The 18,253-nt window shown below is 43.1% G+C and overlaps 2 protein-coding genes across 3 annotated transcripts in view; both read left to right on the top strand.

Annotated features, from left to right (window-relative positions):
- Positions 1 to 18,253, top strand: part of maco1b (macoilin 1b) — a 194,812-nt gene that overhangs the window by 152,019 nt on the left and 24,540 nt on the right. The window lies entirely within an intron of this gene.
- On the top strand, positions 3,189 to 10,645 carry bsdc1 (BSD domain containing 1). Its single transcript, XM_070842761.1, has 11 exons — positions 3,189 to 3,240; positions 3,851 to 3,905; positions 4,316 to 4,432; positions 4,610 to 4,777; positions 5,109 to 5,163; positions 6,412 to 6,527; positions 6,718 to 6,786; positions 8,413 to 8,497; positions 8,593 to 9,084; positions 9,235 to 9,338; positions 9,447 to 10,645. Exons 1-11 carry the CDS (start codon positions 3,230 to 3,232, stop codon positions 9,474 to 9,476), a joined length of 1,302 nt encoding a protein of 433 aa, XP_070698862.1. The 5' UTR covers positions 3,189 to 3,229; the 3' UTR covers positions 9,477 to 10,645.

The following is an 18,253-nucleotide window of genomic DNA, read 5'->3' as shown; positions in this document are numbered from 1 at the left end:
TGTTTCCTGATCGGCACCAGATGGTGTTAACCCACGGTGTGGCATCAGCAGTCTGTGTGTGAGTGTGTGTGTGAGTGTGTGTGTGTGTGGGTGTGATGTGTATGGTGTGTAATGGATATGCTCCTTAAATCATACAATATGGGCAGGTCCTCTGTGTACCATTATGGTCAGCCGTGCTGTCATCATGGTGCTCTTTAGCATACGCTAACCAGCGGTGGCAGCACTGCTGTTAGTCATGATGTTGTGCACAATTAAACACAGTAATACAGAAAAGACTCACCCGGATCCTTTATTTAAGTAAAAGTAGAAATACAACAATGTACAAGTTAAAGTCCTGCACTCAAAGTCCGACTTAAATAAAAGTAATTTTCAGCAAAATGTACTTAAAATAACAAAAGTAAAAGTGCTCGTTTCGCTAAAGGGCCCTTTTTATATTTCATACATATCACAGGATTATCAGCACTGATTCATTATTGTGTGATGAGTATTTGTGTTGTAGCTGGTCTAGGTGGAGGCTTTTACTGTTTTACAGTGTTGAGAAATATAATCCGTAAAAATCTCAAGCCCCCGCAGAGTTACAGCTCATAACCTAAATCTACCAACACAGAATTACAGAAATCAAAGATATAGTATTAAACTACAAAGGGGATGGAGTGGTGATATTACACCTTCCCCTTTTGTGCATTAAATGACATGCAAACACTATCACACCACGGCCATGTAGACAGATGGATAAGTGAACTGCTTCAGATTCTGATCAATAGAGGAGCACTTGTCCCAACTTGGCTCAGCACAACCTGCATTGACAGAGTTAATTAGGGGACTGAAAGACCCAATTAAGAGGATTGAGGGGATGGACAGGGGAGACATATTGCGGGACACACGCACACATTGTGCAGCGTCTGGGTAAAGGGGAACTTCAATTAAGGGAGAACACAGTTCCAGAGGCTTGTTGCCTGTTTTTTCATTTTGTGCTCAGTAAAGCCTGCAGCCCCCTTTTCACCCAGAATACTGATGAGGGGAAAGCACAGCTGCTGGGGGTCAACACGCATATGCAATACGGCGTGCACACACACACTCACATGCACATCCACTGATGTACTGAGAGCACAAGATTGATGAGGGGATTCAGGTTGGAATTGAAACACTGATTAGCCAACATAATGGCTCAAGACGGAGAGGTTTGTTTGGTTTCATACGCAGCTTATTGGTTAAATTAGTTTTAATTAAAAGAAAACAACTTGCATGTGCTTAAATTGTTAGTCTCCCTCACTGGAGCACTGTGTTGCAGCACACTTCTGCCAACTGTGCTTTAAAACTGCAGTGATGGGACCCATTTCCTTAAAGTTATAATGTGTAACATTTCCTCATTAAAATGTCTAAACACGCTGAGACCGATTTTATATATTCTGTTGAGTTATACACTTACATTATCCCAAATGTCTCCAACAATGTTCAGACCCAAAATCTGTCGTTTTACTCAAAGTACTCAGTGTGTTTCATGTGGTCACTGGTCAATGGCGACAAATCCTCTTTATCCACTCTAATTGCTGTAATTTCTGGGGAAACACGGGAAACACCAGATGATACATCAGTGAGTCATTAACAGTAATGCAGCATTTGTTATGCCACACTGCATCGTTTATGCATGAAATGCCACTTTGCACCACAGTAATCCGGTAGAGTACCAATTTATTGATATGATATTTCAATATCGATCTTGCTTACTGTGATGTGGTAGTATAAGCCACAAAGCTAAAGCATGTGATAATGCTGCAATGTTACAACAATATTCAACATGCTCATAAAGTTACTTTCAGAATGACTGTTTTGACCACGAACAGTGATGGGAAACCCCTCCATTGAATTTGTCACATAACGTTAGCTACAGTAGCTGTATGGGTGGTTGACTGATTTAATGGTTAAGTTACCAAGTTAATGTTACATTAACTAATGTTACTTGTGGTTATACCATTAGAATGAAATCGTATAACGTGAATAAACATGATAAAAGTAACGTAAACAAACTTAAATAGCTATATCACCTCATCTGTGAACATGATTTCTGCCTGAGTCGCATCAGATATATTTTCCTGAGCAACGGCGGTGAAGACAACACTCTTATGATCCCATGCTCCTTCACTATGTCATCCAACTACATCTTTGGTTATTGTTTTGACTGAGAGTATAGATTTATTATAAGACCTGGATATGGTGCTGCTGCTTAGTCTTGCTTCCAATTTTCCTCAATGGCCACCATTTTAAAGGAGACATTTGTCAAACTGTTGACGGGACACTTCCAGTTAGATACATTGTGGATTATGATGTTTTACAGTGTGTCTGTTAAGCCACAGGGGGTCAGCCCTTGAAGTTGATTTCCAATGGCACAAAAAGTCGTCTTTTTCTGAATGATGTCACAGCTATGGTGCGAGTCATTCACAAGCCCAGCTGGCCGGAGGCATGATGGGATTAACATTACTGTGCATATTCAGTGGGTTGCGTCACCCTTGAAGTTTGGATTTTTTTGGTGTAGCTGAGCGCATACTTGAAATGACAGCCTCCTGTTTTCTGTGTTTTCAATTGTATTCAATGACAAGTCTGTTTCAGCTGGGCCCATCTCATTCACTGCATAAATATGCAGAGGTACAAAACTTCAGACTTCATAGACTGCATGAAGTCACATGCACAGATTGGTATGTCATGAATAAATAATTTGAAAATGTACAAACTCAAATTTAATGTCCAGTTAGATCCCAGTCTTAGTCTTGACCTGTCATTTCAACGCTCTGTGTTGAAGAAATGGTTGTTGCATGTTTAGCTGTCTGTCTTGAGTATATGAGGTTTGTGTAAAGAATCGTATTGAACTACAGCAACATTGAACCTTTTGTATTCACCAAACTTGTATTGTGTCACCATAAACTTTCTTGTGTATTGTCCAATACATAAAAAAACAATCAAAAACAAAATGCAACCCATACGCGTTTCCGTCCAATTTGGTCCTCCGCAGCCACCATACATTGCACAAAGCCTGTAAAAGTGTTTGGTGCCTACAAACTGTAAAACAGGCATTTTTAAAACAGTGATTTCTCTCTGTGTATGTAACCGTGATTTTCTGATTATACCGTGGATATAATTAATCCCCGAAGAGAAGTCACACTGATTTTTTTGTTTCAAAACAACGCAGCCGGGTTCAGAGTTCAGTAAATACTGATGATGTCATCGTCTGAAGATGGCTGAAGGGTGAGAGTGAACTCGTAGATTACTTTTTGTTTTAAAATATAATATGACAGAGAGCGTCGACATGGCGAACACACTGTGCTCCTCGTTGTGTTGTCTGTCCGGTGATGTTTGGTGTCACTGCTTTGTTTTAAACGCTTTAAGTTCACAGCTCACGAAATTAGTCCAGGAAGTGCATTTGTTTACCAAAACATAGCCTGGCTAGCGTTAGCATAGCCTGGCTAGCCGTGGTGTCGGACAGTTTAAACCACGCAGTAACAGTGAGGGTGTTGTGTCTGCGCTTCATTTACACAGCTGGTTTCTATATTCAGCCTCACCACTCGCTCTCTTGTCCTGTTTCGACAAATTAGCTTACATGGCGTTGATAGCTGCCGATGGCTAACTACATGGTTCAGCTCACTTGGCTAACGCTGTGTGTGTAAGGAAGCTAGAGACACACCGAGAAAGTCAACAGCTGACACCCAATAAGTGGAGTAATTTCGCTGAATTAACATGTTAGTTTGAGCAAGTGTCAAAGCGCTCATGTGATTGTGGTGTTACGTTTGTGCTCATCTGTTTTCGGATGTATTAGTACTGAAAAGTGGTTCATTTCCACATGCCTGTGTCATTGCAGAGAAGGCTGGTGGGGTGGCTGGCTGCAGCAGAGCTTCCAGGCCGTCAAAGATAAGGTAATTTACATAAAGACGTGGTGGAAATGAGTCTGTTTCACTAGATGCACGAAACAAGTCAGATTTAAGTGAAACAACACCCAGTATCCACATAGATGATATGAAACCTTTTACCCCTGTACATGAAAACAGGTTGCACAGCATTGTTAACATAGAAAGCAGGATCAGCATGTGTGCATCTGTTCACATGAGCAGACACATTGTAAAGTTGCAGCAATGCAACTCTCAGAACATGTTATGCAAAAAAAATGTGAGCCTTCATGTTGCAGGAAGACATTTTAGAGCAGGACGCTTTCACTGTTAAAGTTTTTGTATATCTTTATTTGCCTTGTATTCATATATCTCCTAATGAAGATGATAAAGTTGAATCTGAAAGTTGATCTTTATTATTTGACGCCCTTCCTTTGCAGTCATCTGAGGCCTTAGAGTTCATAAAGCGAGATCTGACAGAGTTCTCCACTGTGGTGCAACATGACACAACCTGCTCAATCGTGGCTACAGCCACTGCTGTCAGAAACAAGCTTGCGGTAAGTTTAAGCCTTCAGCTCGGTCATTGTGTTTTACCTAAAAATCTCATGACAGTCTGGTCAAATGCAGAAGGAGCATGTGTTCATCAAAGCCACATCCTGTACGTGTCTCCTGCGTGAAAACGAACGGTATGACTTGCTAAATACCAAATATAACACATTGATGCTGCTTTCCAGGTGGAAGGTTCCTCTGAGACCACAGAGAAGGTGAAGAAGAGCCTGTCTAGTTTCTTAGGGGTGATATCCGACACGCTTGCTCCACCTCCTGATAAAACCATTGACTGTGACGTAATCACATTAGTGGCAACACCAGCAGGAACGACAGAGGTCTACGACAGCTCTAAGGTGGGCAGCACTTCTACTTGTACTTTTAGCTGGAAAATGGACTTCAGAGCCGCCTCTTAATATGACAGGTGGACTGAATCACAAGCAAGGAGGTTCTAAATGATACAACACCAGAGGCAAACATGATTGTTTTGCAGGGATTTCTGTAAGCAAACATTTGAATGGGAGTCATACATTTCTGGTGAATGTCCTTGAACATGTTGGACAAAGCGTTGATTCAGGACAGATTTAGTTTTCCTCTGTTTTGTTGTAAGGCGCTGCAGGTCTGCGAAAGGGAGCACATGATGTGCATGTGGGAGCAACCACAGCTAAGCATTTGTTTTTCCTGCAGGCACGTCTCTACAGTTTACAAGCTGACCCTGCCACATACTGCAATGAGCCTGATGGTAAGTCAGCGCACAGTGAAGTAGTGCAAGGCCTCCACCTGACTGTCACACTGGTATTATTTATTTTATGTTCAAAGTGAGGTATTCTTTAATTTGTTGTGCCTCTGACTGTGTAGATGTTCAAAATGTTCTGGTAGGTACAAAAAGTTTTAGGAATTTCAGTAAATCGCCGCAGATGAATATGAAGCAACAATGGCTGTAATGTAATCTTTTGGGGCAGCCTTGCCTGTCAAAGTAGGTCCACCAGAAGTGCTGTTTTGCCATCATCAGGTTTCAAAGTGTCTGATAACATTCTTGCCAGAAATAGACTTCTGACAACCTGTGAATAATCATTATATTGCTCAAAGTCACCACACTCCATTGAAAAAACAGTGATTTTTATCAGGCAGAACACAGAAGGTGCTAGTCTAGTTGCTTTAACCCTGGTGATTTGACCCCTTAGTATCAATCCGCACTATCTCTGCAAAACATTTCTCACACAACATCACAAACAAACTAATCAATCAAGGCAGCAGTAGACAAGCAACTCGTGTTCTACGAGGCAAAATGACTGTATTTGACAATGCTGTCTCGTGGCTTTGAACCAAGTGAATGAACAGCTGTTTCTGGTCAGACAAATAGGATGTCAGAGGTTTATCCTTTCCATACTGTTGTCAGACACTCGGAGCCTCTAAGTGACAAAAACAAGCACTTTTAGTGGACACACTTCGACTGGCGTAGTTGCCCCAAAGGATTACATTACAGCCACTGTAGCTCGTTCACGCCTGCCGGTTGATGGTCGATGCACTGGACCAATTCCAAATCTTTTTTGCACCTACCAGTCTACCAGACTTCACACTGTAAACATCTACCAGTTATTTGGAAGCCAAGCTTTGTAAAAATAGGGCCCAGTTTTAAAAATACCAGTCATCCTTTAAGATGACTAATGATGATTACTATTCATTCTATGCATCTGTTCTTCTACCTCCCTTTGCTGCCATGACAAGTCTTTCTTTGTTGGATCACAAATATTATAATACCTGCCTTTGAAAGCAGCCCTCATAAAGTCATTTTTGTTCACCATTCTCAAAGCCTTACCACGATTTGAATGCTAATGAGTAGTAAACCAATAAATCAGTGCTGAAACATGTGTGGTGACCCACTGTCTAATTCAAAATTGTAAGCAGGATGTAATAATACATGGTGTCTAAATACTTGCCAACGCTCTTTGTCATCGTTAGAGTCTAACAAGAAGTTATTTTTGTCCAGGTCCCCCAGAGCAGTTCGACAACTGGCTGTCCAGCTTCAGCTTGGAAGAAAAGAAAGGAGAAATATCAGAGCTTTTGGTCAACAGTCCCTCTATACGAGCCCTTTACACTAAAATGGTATTTATTGTTGCTTTTGTCAACACTTATTCTTACGGAGGACAGCCTCCAGGTTTATTTTCAACCAGTACATTATATCACATTACAATCATCTGGTGCTTTGAACTGCAAAATGAACAAGAACTAGATGTCCTCAAGAACTGCATGTGCAATAAACCAGATAAGGACAGTTTTGTGTTTTCATCCACAGGTGCCAGCAGCTGTAGCACATTCAGAGTTCTGGCAGAGGTATTTCTACAAAGTCTTCCAGTTGGACCAGGTAATTATGCTATTTCATATGGTTCAAACTTCAGACCGTCCTCTGCGGCCTCTGTAGCCTTTCCCACCACCTGAACTCGTAGTCTTCTGCGCCACCTCCTGGCTGCTTTTGGAGCCCCCTTGGATTGGTAAGTTCAGGGCACAGTCACAATGCAGAAATTGTTCTGCCCTAATGAGAGAAATATGGCGTCTGATGGTTGATTTGTTTAAGTTGGAAGAAAATGTAATCATGCTTGATGTCCTTAATATCTGCCAGTGGCTCCACCCTACTGTACCCGTAGAAAGCTCTTGGTTTTACAAGAGAGCCATTGAAAAATAGTTTTGAATGGGGGGGTTGCCCCCAAAGGTTGAGCAATCAATCATCAATCAGATGGTTCGATCCCAGAGTCGGGGTTGTTAAAGTTCTCCTCATGTCTGTCGGTCAAAGTGTCCTTTGGCAAGACCCTGAACCCAGTCTGTTCCTAAAGCACAGCTTTGGAGTGTGACTGTGTGTGAGTGAGTGGTCTCCTCCAGTTAAATTAGATTCCTCCTGTCATGATGTGTAACTGGCTGAATGTGAGTGTAGTGTTAAAGCGCTTTTAGTGGTCGTGGTGGAAACCATGTAATGCACATCCATTATGCAGGGCTCCAGACTGACTTTTCCACTGGAGACACTGGCACTGCCAATGTCTCAGTAAAGTTTAAGTACAGCATGGTATTAATCAATGACTTTGCATGGTGGTGAATAGTTGTCTTAATGTGGTTACCCTTGTTTTGCATTGATTTAAAGATGGACAGTGACTTGAGTCTTCAGATTTGCAAACTTTTTTAATCCGAATACACAGTTTCTTTCTTTGCTATGAGCAGTGGCTGAAATAATAGGTTGTCTTGTTCAGATCTGTCTCTGTTATATCATTTTAAAAGACAACAGCAACCACAGGTCATGTGTTAGGAGTATATTTACTCAAGGAATTGTAATTAAGTACAAATTAGAGGTACTTGTACTTTAGTATTTCTCTTTTCTATGATCTTGTGCTTCTCCGCAATATCTCAGAGGCATATGTTGTGCTTTTTACTCCACTATATTTATCTGACAGCTGTAGTTACTTTGCAGAATCTACCCAGCAGTGTGTAAAGTAATATATAAAATATGTAGAAGTACATTGAAATAAGCTCCACCAGTTGCAGCATTAAAGTGATGGACACATGGCTGCATCAATGGTTATAATCCAGTAATATTATGCATATTATTCTCAAATGAGTACTTTTGTCACCACTGTGTCACTGTGGTGCTTTTTCTTCCTCAGTGGTTCACTTGGTCTCTCCCTGCCTGCACTTTCATCATCAATGGGCTCTTCCCACCAGCCTTCTCCTCATTTTACTTTTTGAAATAATCAGCTATTCACTGCTTTATTTTTGGGCCACAATAACGTGGATTGTTTCACAAAGTTCCACGCTGCTACGTACACATACACGGCCATCAAGCACTGTGCGTTGTGCACCAAGTGCAGGTGGACCATCACGCCCACACGAATGAGACTACATGAAATTTCAACTTGCACACTCATAAAAATGGTGGCAATCTGGAGCCCTGTTAAGATATGACGGGAATTATTAAAGATTGACTGTGATTGATTGTGTCCTCTAGGAGGAGGCCAGGAGAGTGGCATTGAAGCAAAGGGCAGAACAGACTACACACACAGAGACCCTGGGCTGGGAGGAGGAGGAGGAGGGTATGCTGTCTTCACTTCTACATTGTTAATAAACAGATTCATTTTTAAAGCTGTTAATTACACTCCCTCTCTGATATCCCCGCTGTCGCCGTCAGATGACTTTCTCGGCGCCGGCTCATCATCTCAACTCAACTTCACTCCCCCATTGGACAGTAGCTCAACCCCACTGTCCCTGACCTCGACAACTCCCACAGGAACAGCTCTCCTGAGCCCTGTCATGTCCCCCAGCGAAGAGCGCGATGCCACGCTCTCAGTCAGCAGCGACAGCGTCAGCCTGCCAACGCAGGTGGAAGTGCGGCCAGAGCCCGTTGCCATGGAGCTGGCCAAGAAACTGACAGAAGCTGGCTTGGAAGATGTTGTAGACAAGACGCAAGAGGAGCAGAGGCCTGGAAAGAGTGACTTACCTCTTGAGGCTCAAGTGGAGGCTGCAACCCAGCCAGAGGTCGCTGTTGATGTGGCGTCAGTGCGGGCCTCTGCCCCCACCTCGAAACCAGAAGCAGCAAAGGAGGAGGGGCCGCAGGACCTGAGAGTGTTCGAACTGAACTCCGACAGCGGGAAATCTACGCCCTCCAACAATGGCAAGAAAGGTAAGATGATGACTCTGACTGTTCCAGTTTGGGAATAGAAATCGAAATAGGATTAAGTCCAGTGATGCGGTTGTGAGTTTTCCACTAAATAGGCTTAAAAGAAGCAGCAAGGTCACACAAAGTTTCATATTTATCTTTTCCCCCCTCCAGGGTCCAGCACCGATGTGAGCGAGGACTGGGAGAAAGACTTTGACCTGGACATGACAGAGGAGGAAGTACAGATGGCACTCTCTAAGATAGAAGCTTCTGGAGAGGTTAGTGTTAAATCACCGCTGTGACATTTACCAGAATGCTGCATTAAAATACTAAGACTTGAGAAAGTTTTACCATCCCCTTTCTCCTGTTGGGTTTTTTTTTACTAGCTGGATGAAGACTGGGAGAACTGGGACTGAGAGCCAACGCAACACGAACTCTGTCCCGCCATTAAAGCTAGTTCTCGGCAGATGAACCATGCTTAACGTGTTTTAACTCTTTGTCCACACTGTCACCATGTCATGATTGTCAGTAGGGGATTTTCCGCCGGGTTCGGACCATATTGGTAAACCTGTTGAAAAGGAACAACGGGAAGGCCGAGGCAATAAGAATTAGACCGCTCCGTCAGCTGTCACTTTAGTGCAGATAGGCCGCTAGCGAGGGCAGTGACTCAGGTCTTGGCTATTTCTTGGAGTAACTCCTGACTTGGAGAGCTTACGACATTAGTAATAGACAAGAGGTTGTAATCGTTCTGACGTTAAGGCTAAAGGACACACAGTGACTAGTCAGAATGTAAAGGCTTTCACCGCAGCAGGGGAGGAGCTGTTTTACCTTTTTCTTTAAGCTATTAAATACATCATGTACGTTGCGACTGTATTTCAAGTTAGGCAAAGACTTAACTGCAGGCTGCAAAATAGCCATAAACTCAAATGCTGCTTGTCACCTTTCTAAGATGAAATACTCCACAAGTGATTTTTGAATAGTTATAATCTATTTTATTTGACCTGTGCCCCTTTCTTTCGTTTGTTTCTTTCTTTCTTTTGTTCGTTCATTTCTTTCCTTCTTTCTTTATCATCTTTATTATGCAAGTGAATCTACAAAATGGAAAAAAATATTTTGGCCTTCATTCCTAGAGCACTTTTCATTTTGGATTCACTCCCATCTCTGGATATATGGCCTTGTAAAACACACAGTAGTGTGATGATCTTATCCAAATATTTTTGTTACAATTGAGTCATCTGAAACTCAACCAGCTAATGTGTCACCATCACTCCCCCCCCTCCTCTGTGTCATATCATATGATTTACTTGGATGTCTGAGCTTGGCTGCAGGCTGTAACTTTCTGTCACTTTTACGCGTTTCACTTCTTTGAGTTGCTTATCCATTTTGCTTATTTGGGTAGATGGAATGCATTGATTATCGCTCATAAAGAGAGACGTCCTATTTGACGTAATAAAGAGAATTGAACCTGCTCCTGGTGTCATGATACTGGATTGTTTGGCTTGAAACTGAGGGCAGCATCTCATGTTATTTAGTTGTATAGGCAAATGTGTCAAATCTGAAGCTTTGAGCTTCTCTGCCGGCCCACCTTTGGAACAAAATAGCTCAGCAGGCAGTGTGCCAAGTAGACCAAGGAGCATTGTGAGCACGCTCCATGCTTTTCTGATTTCCTTTTCCGTCATCTGTAATGTAACTTGAGAAAAATAATCCTAGAGATGTAATATTTATACTAAAATAAATGCTTAATTATTGTATTATGTGCTTTGGATTGCATGTCTGTGCAATAACATGCAAAACACTGTGCAGATGGTTACTGTTGAGTTGTATGTTTTTCGGTAAAGACATTAGCTGTTCTTCAGGTTTTTGTGTTCTGACAATGTGTTGCATGTCTATGACTCTCGGCTGTGTATTCCCCCTCAGATTCACACTTTGAACTAATCAGAGCTGTTCTGCACACATCTGTTTCAAAACTGTCAAGTTCTTTTTTTTTTTTTTTAAGTCAAGTATTTCACCATATTTTTCAAATGATCATTCGAATGATGTCATTAAAGGATTCATGGCAACTGAGTATAGTGTTGTGCATAACAAAATAAGACGGTATGTTAATTTAGAAAGAAGGAAAACGACACAGGTCCGTTTAAACGAGACAACGCTACAAAAACATCATAATTAGTGGCATCGGAAATGTTACTATTCCAAAACTCTTCGCCCAGGTCAAGAACTCATGAACTGAAGCACCACTGGAATGATGCACCTGCTGTAGGTACTTTCTCTGCCACCACAGAGGAGTGCAATTGTTAAACTCCCCATATAGAAATAAGCAGCTGTCTGTGGGATGGGACTTCACAGAGGAACAGTCAGTTCTCTGAGCTAATACAAAGAAGTGAATGTGAATGATTGGTACTGTGTGAACCCACAGTTTGAGAAAACAATGTGTTTCTAAACTGTCCCACTCTTCATACAGTATACAGCATATACTGAATACCATTTATTAATTCAAGGCTTTTCTGCTCATTGAGGACTGTGTACTAGTTGATCAGCTGTAATGACTGGATAACAATGCTTCAACCATGCTTTCATTGCAAAAAATACTTCTTGGTAGTCTTTCACTTTTTTTAATCCACAAGTTAAAGTTAAATTTGGAAACATCCCATCAATTCACACTGATAATATCATACAGTGTTCTGTATCTGCTTTTCATTGAAGCTTAATTCTAACACTGAGTGAAATATTCAAACCAAAACCCATCAAGTGGAAATGTTCTGGATGTCTTGTGCATCTTTTTATACACATTTCCATAAAATTCAGCTCGACATAGTCGGTGTTGTTGGAGGCCCTGAGACCTCCGATAGAATGTTTGGCTTTGCAGCAGGTGTTTATAATGAATGGCTCACTGGTGGGTCAGAAAGGTTCAGACCAATGTGAACAAGGTTCTTAATGGAAAGATCATTTAAATCGTGTATTTATGGGAGCTGTGTTTTTGCATCTCTAAAAATGCTGGCAGTGTAAAGAAAGAGTCACCTGGTGGCGCTGTTGCTCTATTTATGCAGCACCAGTCACAACCTGCCACTCCTTTCTTTCAGCTGCAGCGCCCATGTCACAGACATGCATTGGCCACATGTTCTCTCATACCGCTGTTTATCACCGTTTGCCTTGATACGATCATTTCTGCAGCTTTGTTTCATTGTCTCCCACACTGAATCTCTCTGAACCTGGCCTCACTGGGCGCCTCAGGAGAAGCAGCAGGCAGTGAAATGTTTGTATGGTCTTTGTGGTGGCATCAGCTGGGCTAATGTAGGTCACTGTGGAGGGACACCTGTACAACGTGCTGCCTCTGCAACATGGATGCTGCCTGTAAAGATGGCTACTGTCTGCATCTGTCTGGCCTTTCCTGTCTCTGGCCTGCTAGTTAACCACACAATTCTGCGCGTGTTTGGGTGGGCGTGGTCCTAAGGCCGGTTTGATGAGGTACTGGATGATGAAACAGACAAGGGGATGTGTGACCATCAGTCTGCGGCACCAATGTCAAGACTAACACAGCATCAGCACGGAGGAAAATCCATATGAGGCACCAAACTCCTGTTCAAATATGCACAAGGACCAGTGAGCAGAACCTTGAACCCTGCTCTCCTCTCACTGTGATATATTAAATAGCTGAGGCAGTGGCAACCCATGGGGATCATTTCCTTTACCTGCTTATGTGTTGAATGATATTACTTCTATTCTGAAACCAGTGCCGTCACACCCATGTGGTAATGACTTGTGCATGTGCTGCCCTAACCGGACCCCCAAAAACACTGAGGCCACATACACATTACATTCTTTCTTACTCTGTTCCCACTCGGAGGCCTTAGTCAGCAGAAAGGCTGTAAAGGAATTTCCTGTTGGAGCTCACCGCTCCCTGAGCCTGGTTGTGTGAGCGCTTTACATTACCGCCGGCTCTCACCAATGTCATGTACAGATCATTTCACCCTGGACAGACAATGAGGGGGGTGGACGCCAATGAGGCAGGGGAGAGAAATACTTCCCCCCTGAGGATCTTTCCAGCATCCCCCCCCCCTTCCCCTCGCAATCCATCCTTAACCGAACACTTCCTGCTTCTCTTTCTGCCTCTTTGACTTTCTCTTTCCCCATCCTGGTCCGTGCATATATACAGTCACAGACTTGGTCGCACTCACTTCTGGTGTCTCTCAAACACACACACACACACATATACGAATGCATACACACACACAGAGTCAGGATGAGGTCATTGTCTTGAGAGCGAGTATTATTCTCGGCACCCTAAAGGGAGAAACCCTGTAACCCCTCTGCCTTTCAATAAGCACAAAAGACTCCCTTTGAGGGAGGAGGCAGACTCCTATGGAATGTGTTACCAGGGTTTTCTATAACGACATGTCTCCGAATTCACACCCATTTCATACGTGTGTGTGTGTGTGTGTGTGTGTGCATCTCTGGGCCTCTATGCGGGGCATGAACTTTCTGTGACTGAATTGTAGCTCTGTGCATTTCATTCATCTTCCACATTATGTGTGTGTGAGTGTGTTCTCTCATCCTCGCAGTTCATTTAGAAAGTTATTCTCTGTAGTCTGATAGGAACTGACATCTATGTGTGAACTACATGTCCAACATAGTTTTCTGCCTGTCACAAAGAGAGAAAATGCAGCCACCAGGCTAAGTGTTGATGCATTGCTGAGCCTTGTGGGGGAAAAAAAACAGCTTCTGAGAGACTCTTGAGATGCCTCTGGGTTTTTCCATGACAAACCATCGCCTTTCCCAATGCTGAGCGGTGGGAACAGGCTACTTTGTTTGTACGAAGCGGTGTCTGGGAGGAATGCGGGTTTAGCCGGGGAGGGGATGGCAGGGGGAAAGTATGATAACTCCCACTCCATTCAGATTTATGGTCAAGACACAGGGGCTCCTCTGGACGCATGTCATGGGACTAGTAGAACACCGCCCCTCTACTCCGGGCCTGCCAAAGCAAATGTTTAGTCGAACAACCCCTCACTATTCTTTACATCCTTCTCTGTCTCTCTATTCTGTTTCTCCTTTTCTGTGCCATCACATGGATGCAGTAGGGTGGTTCTTCTCTGAAACTTCCACACCGGCAAATTGTGTGTTTGGCTTTCAGTCAGGAGCTACAGCAGAATGTAGTTTTAAACCTGATTGTAAAGGTTCAGTTTTGAAAAGTCTTGCCTGTTAAAGGGAGACTGAAGTACTATTTACCTTTTCTCCTCCATTAATAGTGTGGCATTTAGGGAAATGTGTTCTTTGGCATTCTTGCATAGAGTTCAATGAGAAAACACCTTTCTCATGTCTGCACGATAAAAATGAAGCTTATCTTAATATGAAGACTGCAAACAGAATAAGCTAGCCTGGCTCTGTCAAAGGTAACAAAATCCACAACCTGCACCATCCTGCCATTTTCAGGATGCTAAGCTAAGCTATGCTAACCATGCCTTCTAGTTACGGGACAGATACGAGTGGCATTGATGTTCGCACATAACTTTCAGAAAGAAAGCGATTACTTTTATTTCCCAAAAGTTTGAACTATTCCTTTAAGATGGACAACTTGCACAATAACAAAGATTATAAGATCATAAAATATCCTGACTCTGAACCCCGTGTGTGGGTCACGCTCCGTACTTCAACTCAAAGTGTTTTGTTAGACCCTCCCTGGCATCCTAATGCCTTTCACCCCCCCCCAGAGACACAGAAAACAATGTTTTCACTCAGTACCTTAACAGGACCTTAATGGTCTTAACATGATCTTAATGGAGACAACAGCTACTGACAAACATGCAGCTTTCAGATTGTCTTTCTTTGACCTGCTGACATATGACAACCACATTTATCATCCATTCAGTTCAGTTATAATTAAAGTTTAAGTTGTTTAACAGATTCCTACATGACTCATTTCGCAGTGCGATAGGAGTTGAAAACTCTTCTAAAAGTTTACAAAACTCATCTTTTCCCTGATGAATGCAGCAGACACAACAGCACATACAGCCCTCAGCCTCCGACTCAGCTGTGCTCATTTTATCCACTTTTCCAATTCTTTTACCAGCTAGACCTCTCTGAATGTCCTGTTCCCCTCTGTCCCTCCTCCCCTCCACCTCCTCCTCTTTTCATTACTGTCCCATTCATTCATTCATCCATTCATTTATTCTCAGTCTTTTCCACTGCTCCGGGACACCAGCGGACCCATTCATCTCTCTCTCTCTCCCTCTCCCTCCCTCTCCGTCTCTCCCTCCCTCCCTGGTCTCATCAGAGGACCACACACTCCCTCATCTCATCTGATGTCTGGTAATTGAAGGTGAGATTGTTTTGGTGGTGGGGGGGTGGCGAGGCCAAGCTGAGTTTGACTGTCTGCAGCCATGCAAATTAAACTGTCAAAACTTCACTGTAGTCTCCATTATTCTATGAATAAAAGCCAGCATTAGCTACCCAGTTACATAAATCTGCCTTGTAAATTGCAGCATCCAACAGGGAAACCGCTGCAGAATGCTCCCTGGAGACGAGGCGAAGGGTTTGCTGAGGACTTCAGTTGGACTAAGTTTAGCAGTTTAAAATAGACCAGTCTCTCATACTACTGCCAGTCATGTGATTTTTATGCCTATTTTTCAACTTTTTAGTGTTTTACTAGGCAGGCTGCTCTCCTTCTTTGGTTTCAAACTGTGATTCTCTACTGTTTATAATTTGTAGTCATACTCGCAACTATGCTGTGGGGATGGTGACATCGGTCAGTTGCTGGATCGGTCCATGTCGCATCTCATTTGTTTGATCAATCAGACAATTTCTTGGTCTAGAGCAGCAATTTCCTGGAGTCCCTGCTGGCAACCGGTCCCAACCAGGAAACAGGCAATTTATCGTTTTTAGAATTCATTTTTTGCATGAACTGGTTTGTTATCAGCTTTAAAGGTGTTAGTCGTAGCCTCATATTTGCCTACAGACATGAAAGCTGTATCAATCTTTTTCATCTAACTCTTGCCAAAAAAGCAAATAAGTGTATTTCCAAAAATATCAAACCTTCCCTTAATACCTATTGGATGAATTAGCATGAAATGTGATCTGCACGTTCATTTTCCTCCTTGGGATGAATTCTAATAACTTTGGTGATCCTGTAACTTTTCATTTCATCCTTTTCATCCATCAGCCTCAGCCTCATTACTAATTAGCAAAACGTTAGCATGCTAACGTGCTTAACTAAGATGGTGAACATGATCAACATTATTCCTGCTAGTCAGCACTGTAGCATCGTCACTGGGATCACGTTAGCATGCTGACATTTAATGAATTATTAATTAATTACAGCTTCACAGAGCTGCTAGCATCGCTGAAGTTTTCATGTTGAATTAATTAAAAGGAAATCTGATTCTCCAAATAACCCCTCCCTCCCAAAATGTCTCCTCATGTGCACATGCTCATCTCTCATCTGGTTTCACACTGCTGACTCCTCCTCGTAACAGGGCTCCTCTTTAGTTGGCACGAGGTGATGGCAAATGACCACCAGAACTTCATCTCCTCTTTCATCTGGAGTGGAAACGGCACTTTTTCTTGGTGTCAACGTGTGTAAAAAAGAATCTGTGAGGTGTGTTTGTGTAAGAAGGAAGACAGAACATGACCGGCCCATTACATAGGACCCTGGGCTAATCCTAATCCTAGCCTGCAATTGTGTCCAGTGTCAACTCCTGCTGAAAGTCATTTCTAGGTCTGGGCTTAGCCTGGAAAAAAGGTGAAGAGACTGTCTGCTCCAGTGCTGCTGATGCTGCCGCTGGTCAGCCAGACCTGCTGATCCTGGCACGGCGGCTGGAGAACTCTCCTCCTCCACCGTCCCAATCCAGGGGATCCGATTGACACTGTGAGTGTGCCATCTGCCCCTCGACAAGATTACACAGCGCACTGGGCCAAGAAATCCTCCAGCACAGCAGATTAAATATGAAATTTAGGGCAGGAATAGTTGTGGCGCTCCATGTCTAGATTTAGTTGTGCCGTGTCATCCGTCCATATTTGTGCCACTGAAAGCTTTTTTTCCAGGTGTGCCTGGATCTGGAGTTTTCTTTATTTCAGTCTCGGCCATTTTTCTGTCCCCGCGTATTTTGATTGTGTGTGTGTACTTGTGTGAATCCTTTAGTGCAACACACCTGATCCTCTTCTTGTCTCTTCTTTACATTTTAATGAATGCAGTCCAATTCCCTCCTTTGCACATCTTTCTTGCAGCTGATTTACTCCAACTAAAAAAGAAGGAAATTGTAAGAGAAATGGAGAAAAGGAGAGCAAATCAACAGGAAACAGAGAGCGAGCGAAGACAACCACTTAGTCTGAAAATGGTTGCTATGGAAACTGTGCCTTTCTTTCCTCTCCTCTAGTCCATTTGGAGTCGCACATTTTTGTGTAACAGTGGGTACAAATTAGCACCACCCACCCCCCTGTCCTCTTCCATACAGCCCTGGAGCGATCGCTTGGAAATAGAAGTTGGATTTAAAAAAATCACCACCAGGAATCCTTGTCAATGTTGCCTTAAAGTTACTTTATATTGTAACTCCAGTCAGTGTCAGGACTCCTTGAGGTGATCCAAGAGTCGCCAACATCAAACATTTCCCAGCGATTCCACGACCTGTTGTGTTTCTTCTCTGTGTTATCTGAATGAGAGTCACCGTCCAGCTCTGAATGTGCCTGGAGAAGAACCATGAGTGTGTGTGTGTGTGTGTGTGTGTGTGTGTGTGTGTGTGTGTGTGTGTGTGTGTGTGTGTGTTTGGGGGGGGGTCATCTCAGAAAGCACCCTCTTCACTTAGCTTGAAACAATCCAGATGCACACAGCTGTAACCCTCACAGCCAGAGCCCTGCAGCCCTGCACACGGCTGCGATGGAAGCAGCGTGTGCGTTCTTTTTTTGTCAGTTTAACATCTCACGTCTGGTTAGCGAGCGTGTCTCATCTGCTCAGATTTTGAACACCAATCTGTTGCATCACACCCATAAAGTCCATACCAAAGTTTCATCATGCAAGTTTTTAGATTTCTCTGCCTAGCTCTGTGCGCTGACCACTGATGCGGTTCCCTCCACAGGCCACGCTGATATGAATCATCTGTTTTTTCACTTCTTTTTGTGTCTCCTTCACATTCTTTCTCCCAGCCCCTCTTTTTCCCCCTCTCTGTCCTCTCCACACATCTCCCCTCCTCCTCAGCACCTCATTAGT

The sequence above is a fragment of the Pempheris klunzingeri genome, chromosome 13, assembly GCF_042242105.1.
Source record: "Pempheris klunzingeri isolate RE-2024b chromosome 13, fPemKlu1.hap1, whole genome shotgun sequence".
NCBI lineage: Eukaryota > Metazoa > Chordata > Actinopteri > Acropomatiformes > Pempheridae > Pempheris > Pempheris klunzingeri.
The sequence above is the reverse complement of the archived record's forward strand: the minus strand, read 5'-3'. Positions and strand labels throughout refer to the sequence as shown.

Coding starts and splice junctions, on each gene's coding strand:
- bsdc1 (XM_070842761.1), top strand. Junction 3,906..4,315: donor TCCAGGCCGTCAAAGATAAG/GTAATTTACATA, acceptor CTTCCTTTGCAG/TCATCTGAGGCCTTAGAGTT. Junction 5,164..6,411: donor ATACTGCAATGAGCCTGATG/GTAAGTCAGCGC, acceptor ATTTTTGTCCAG/GTCCCCCAGAGCAGTTCGAC.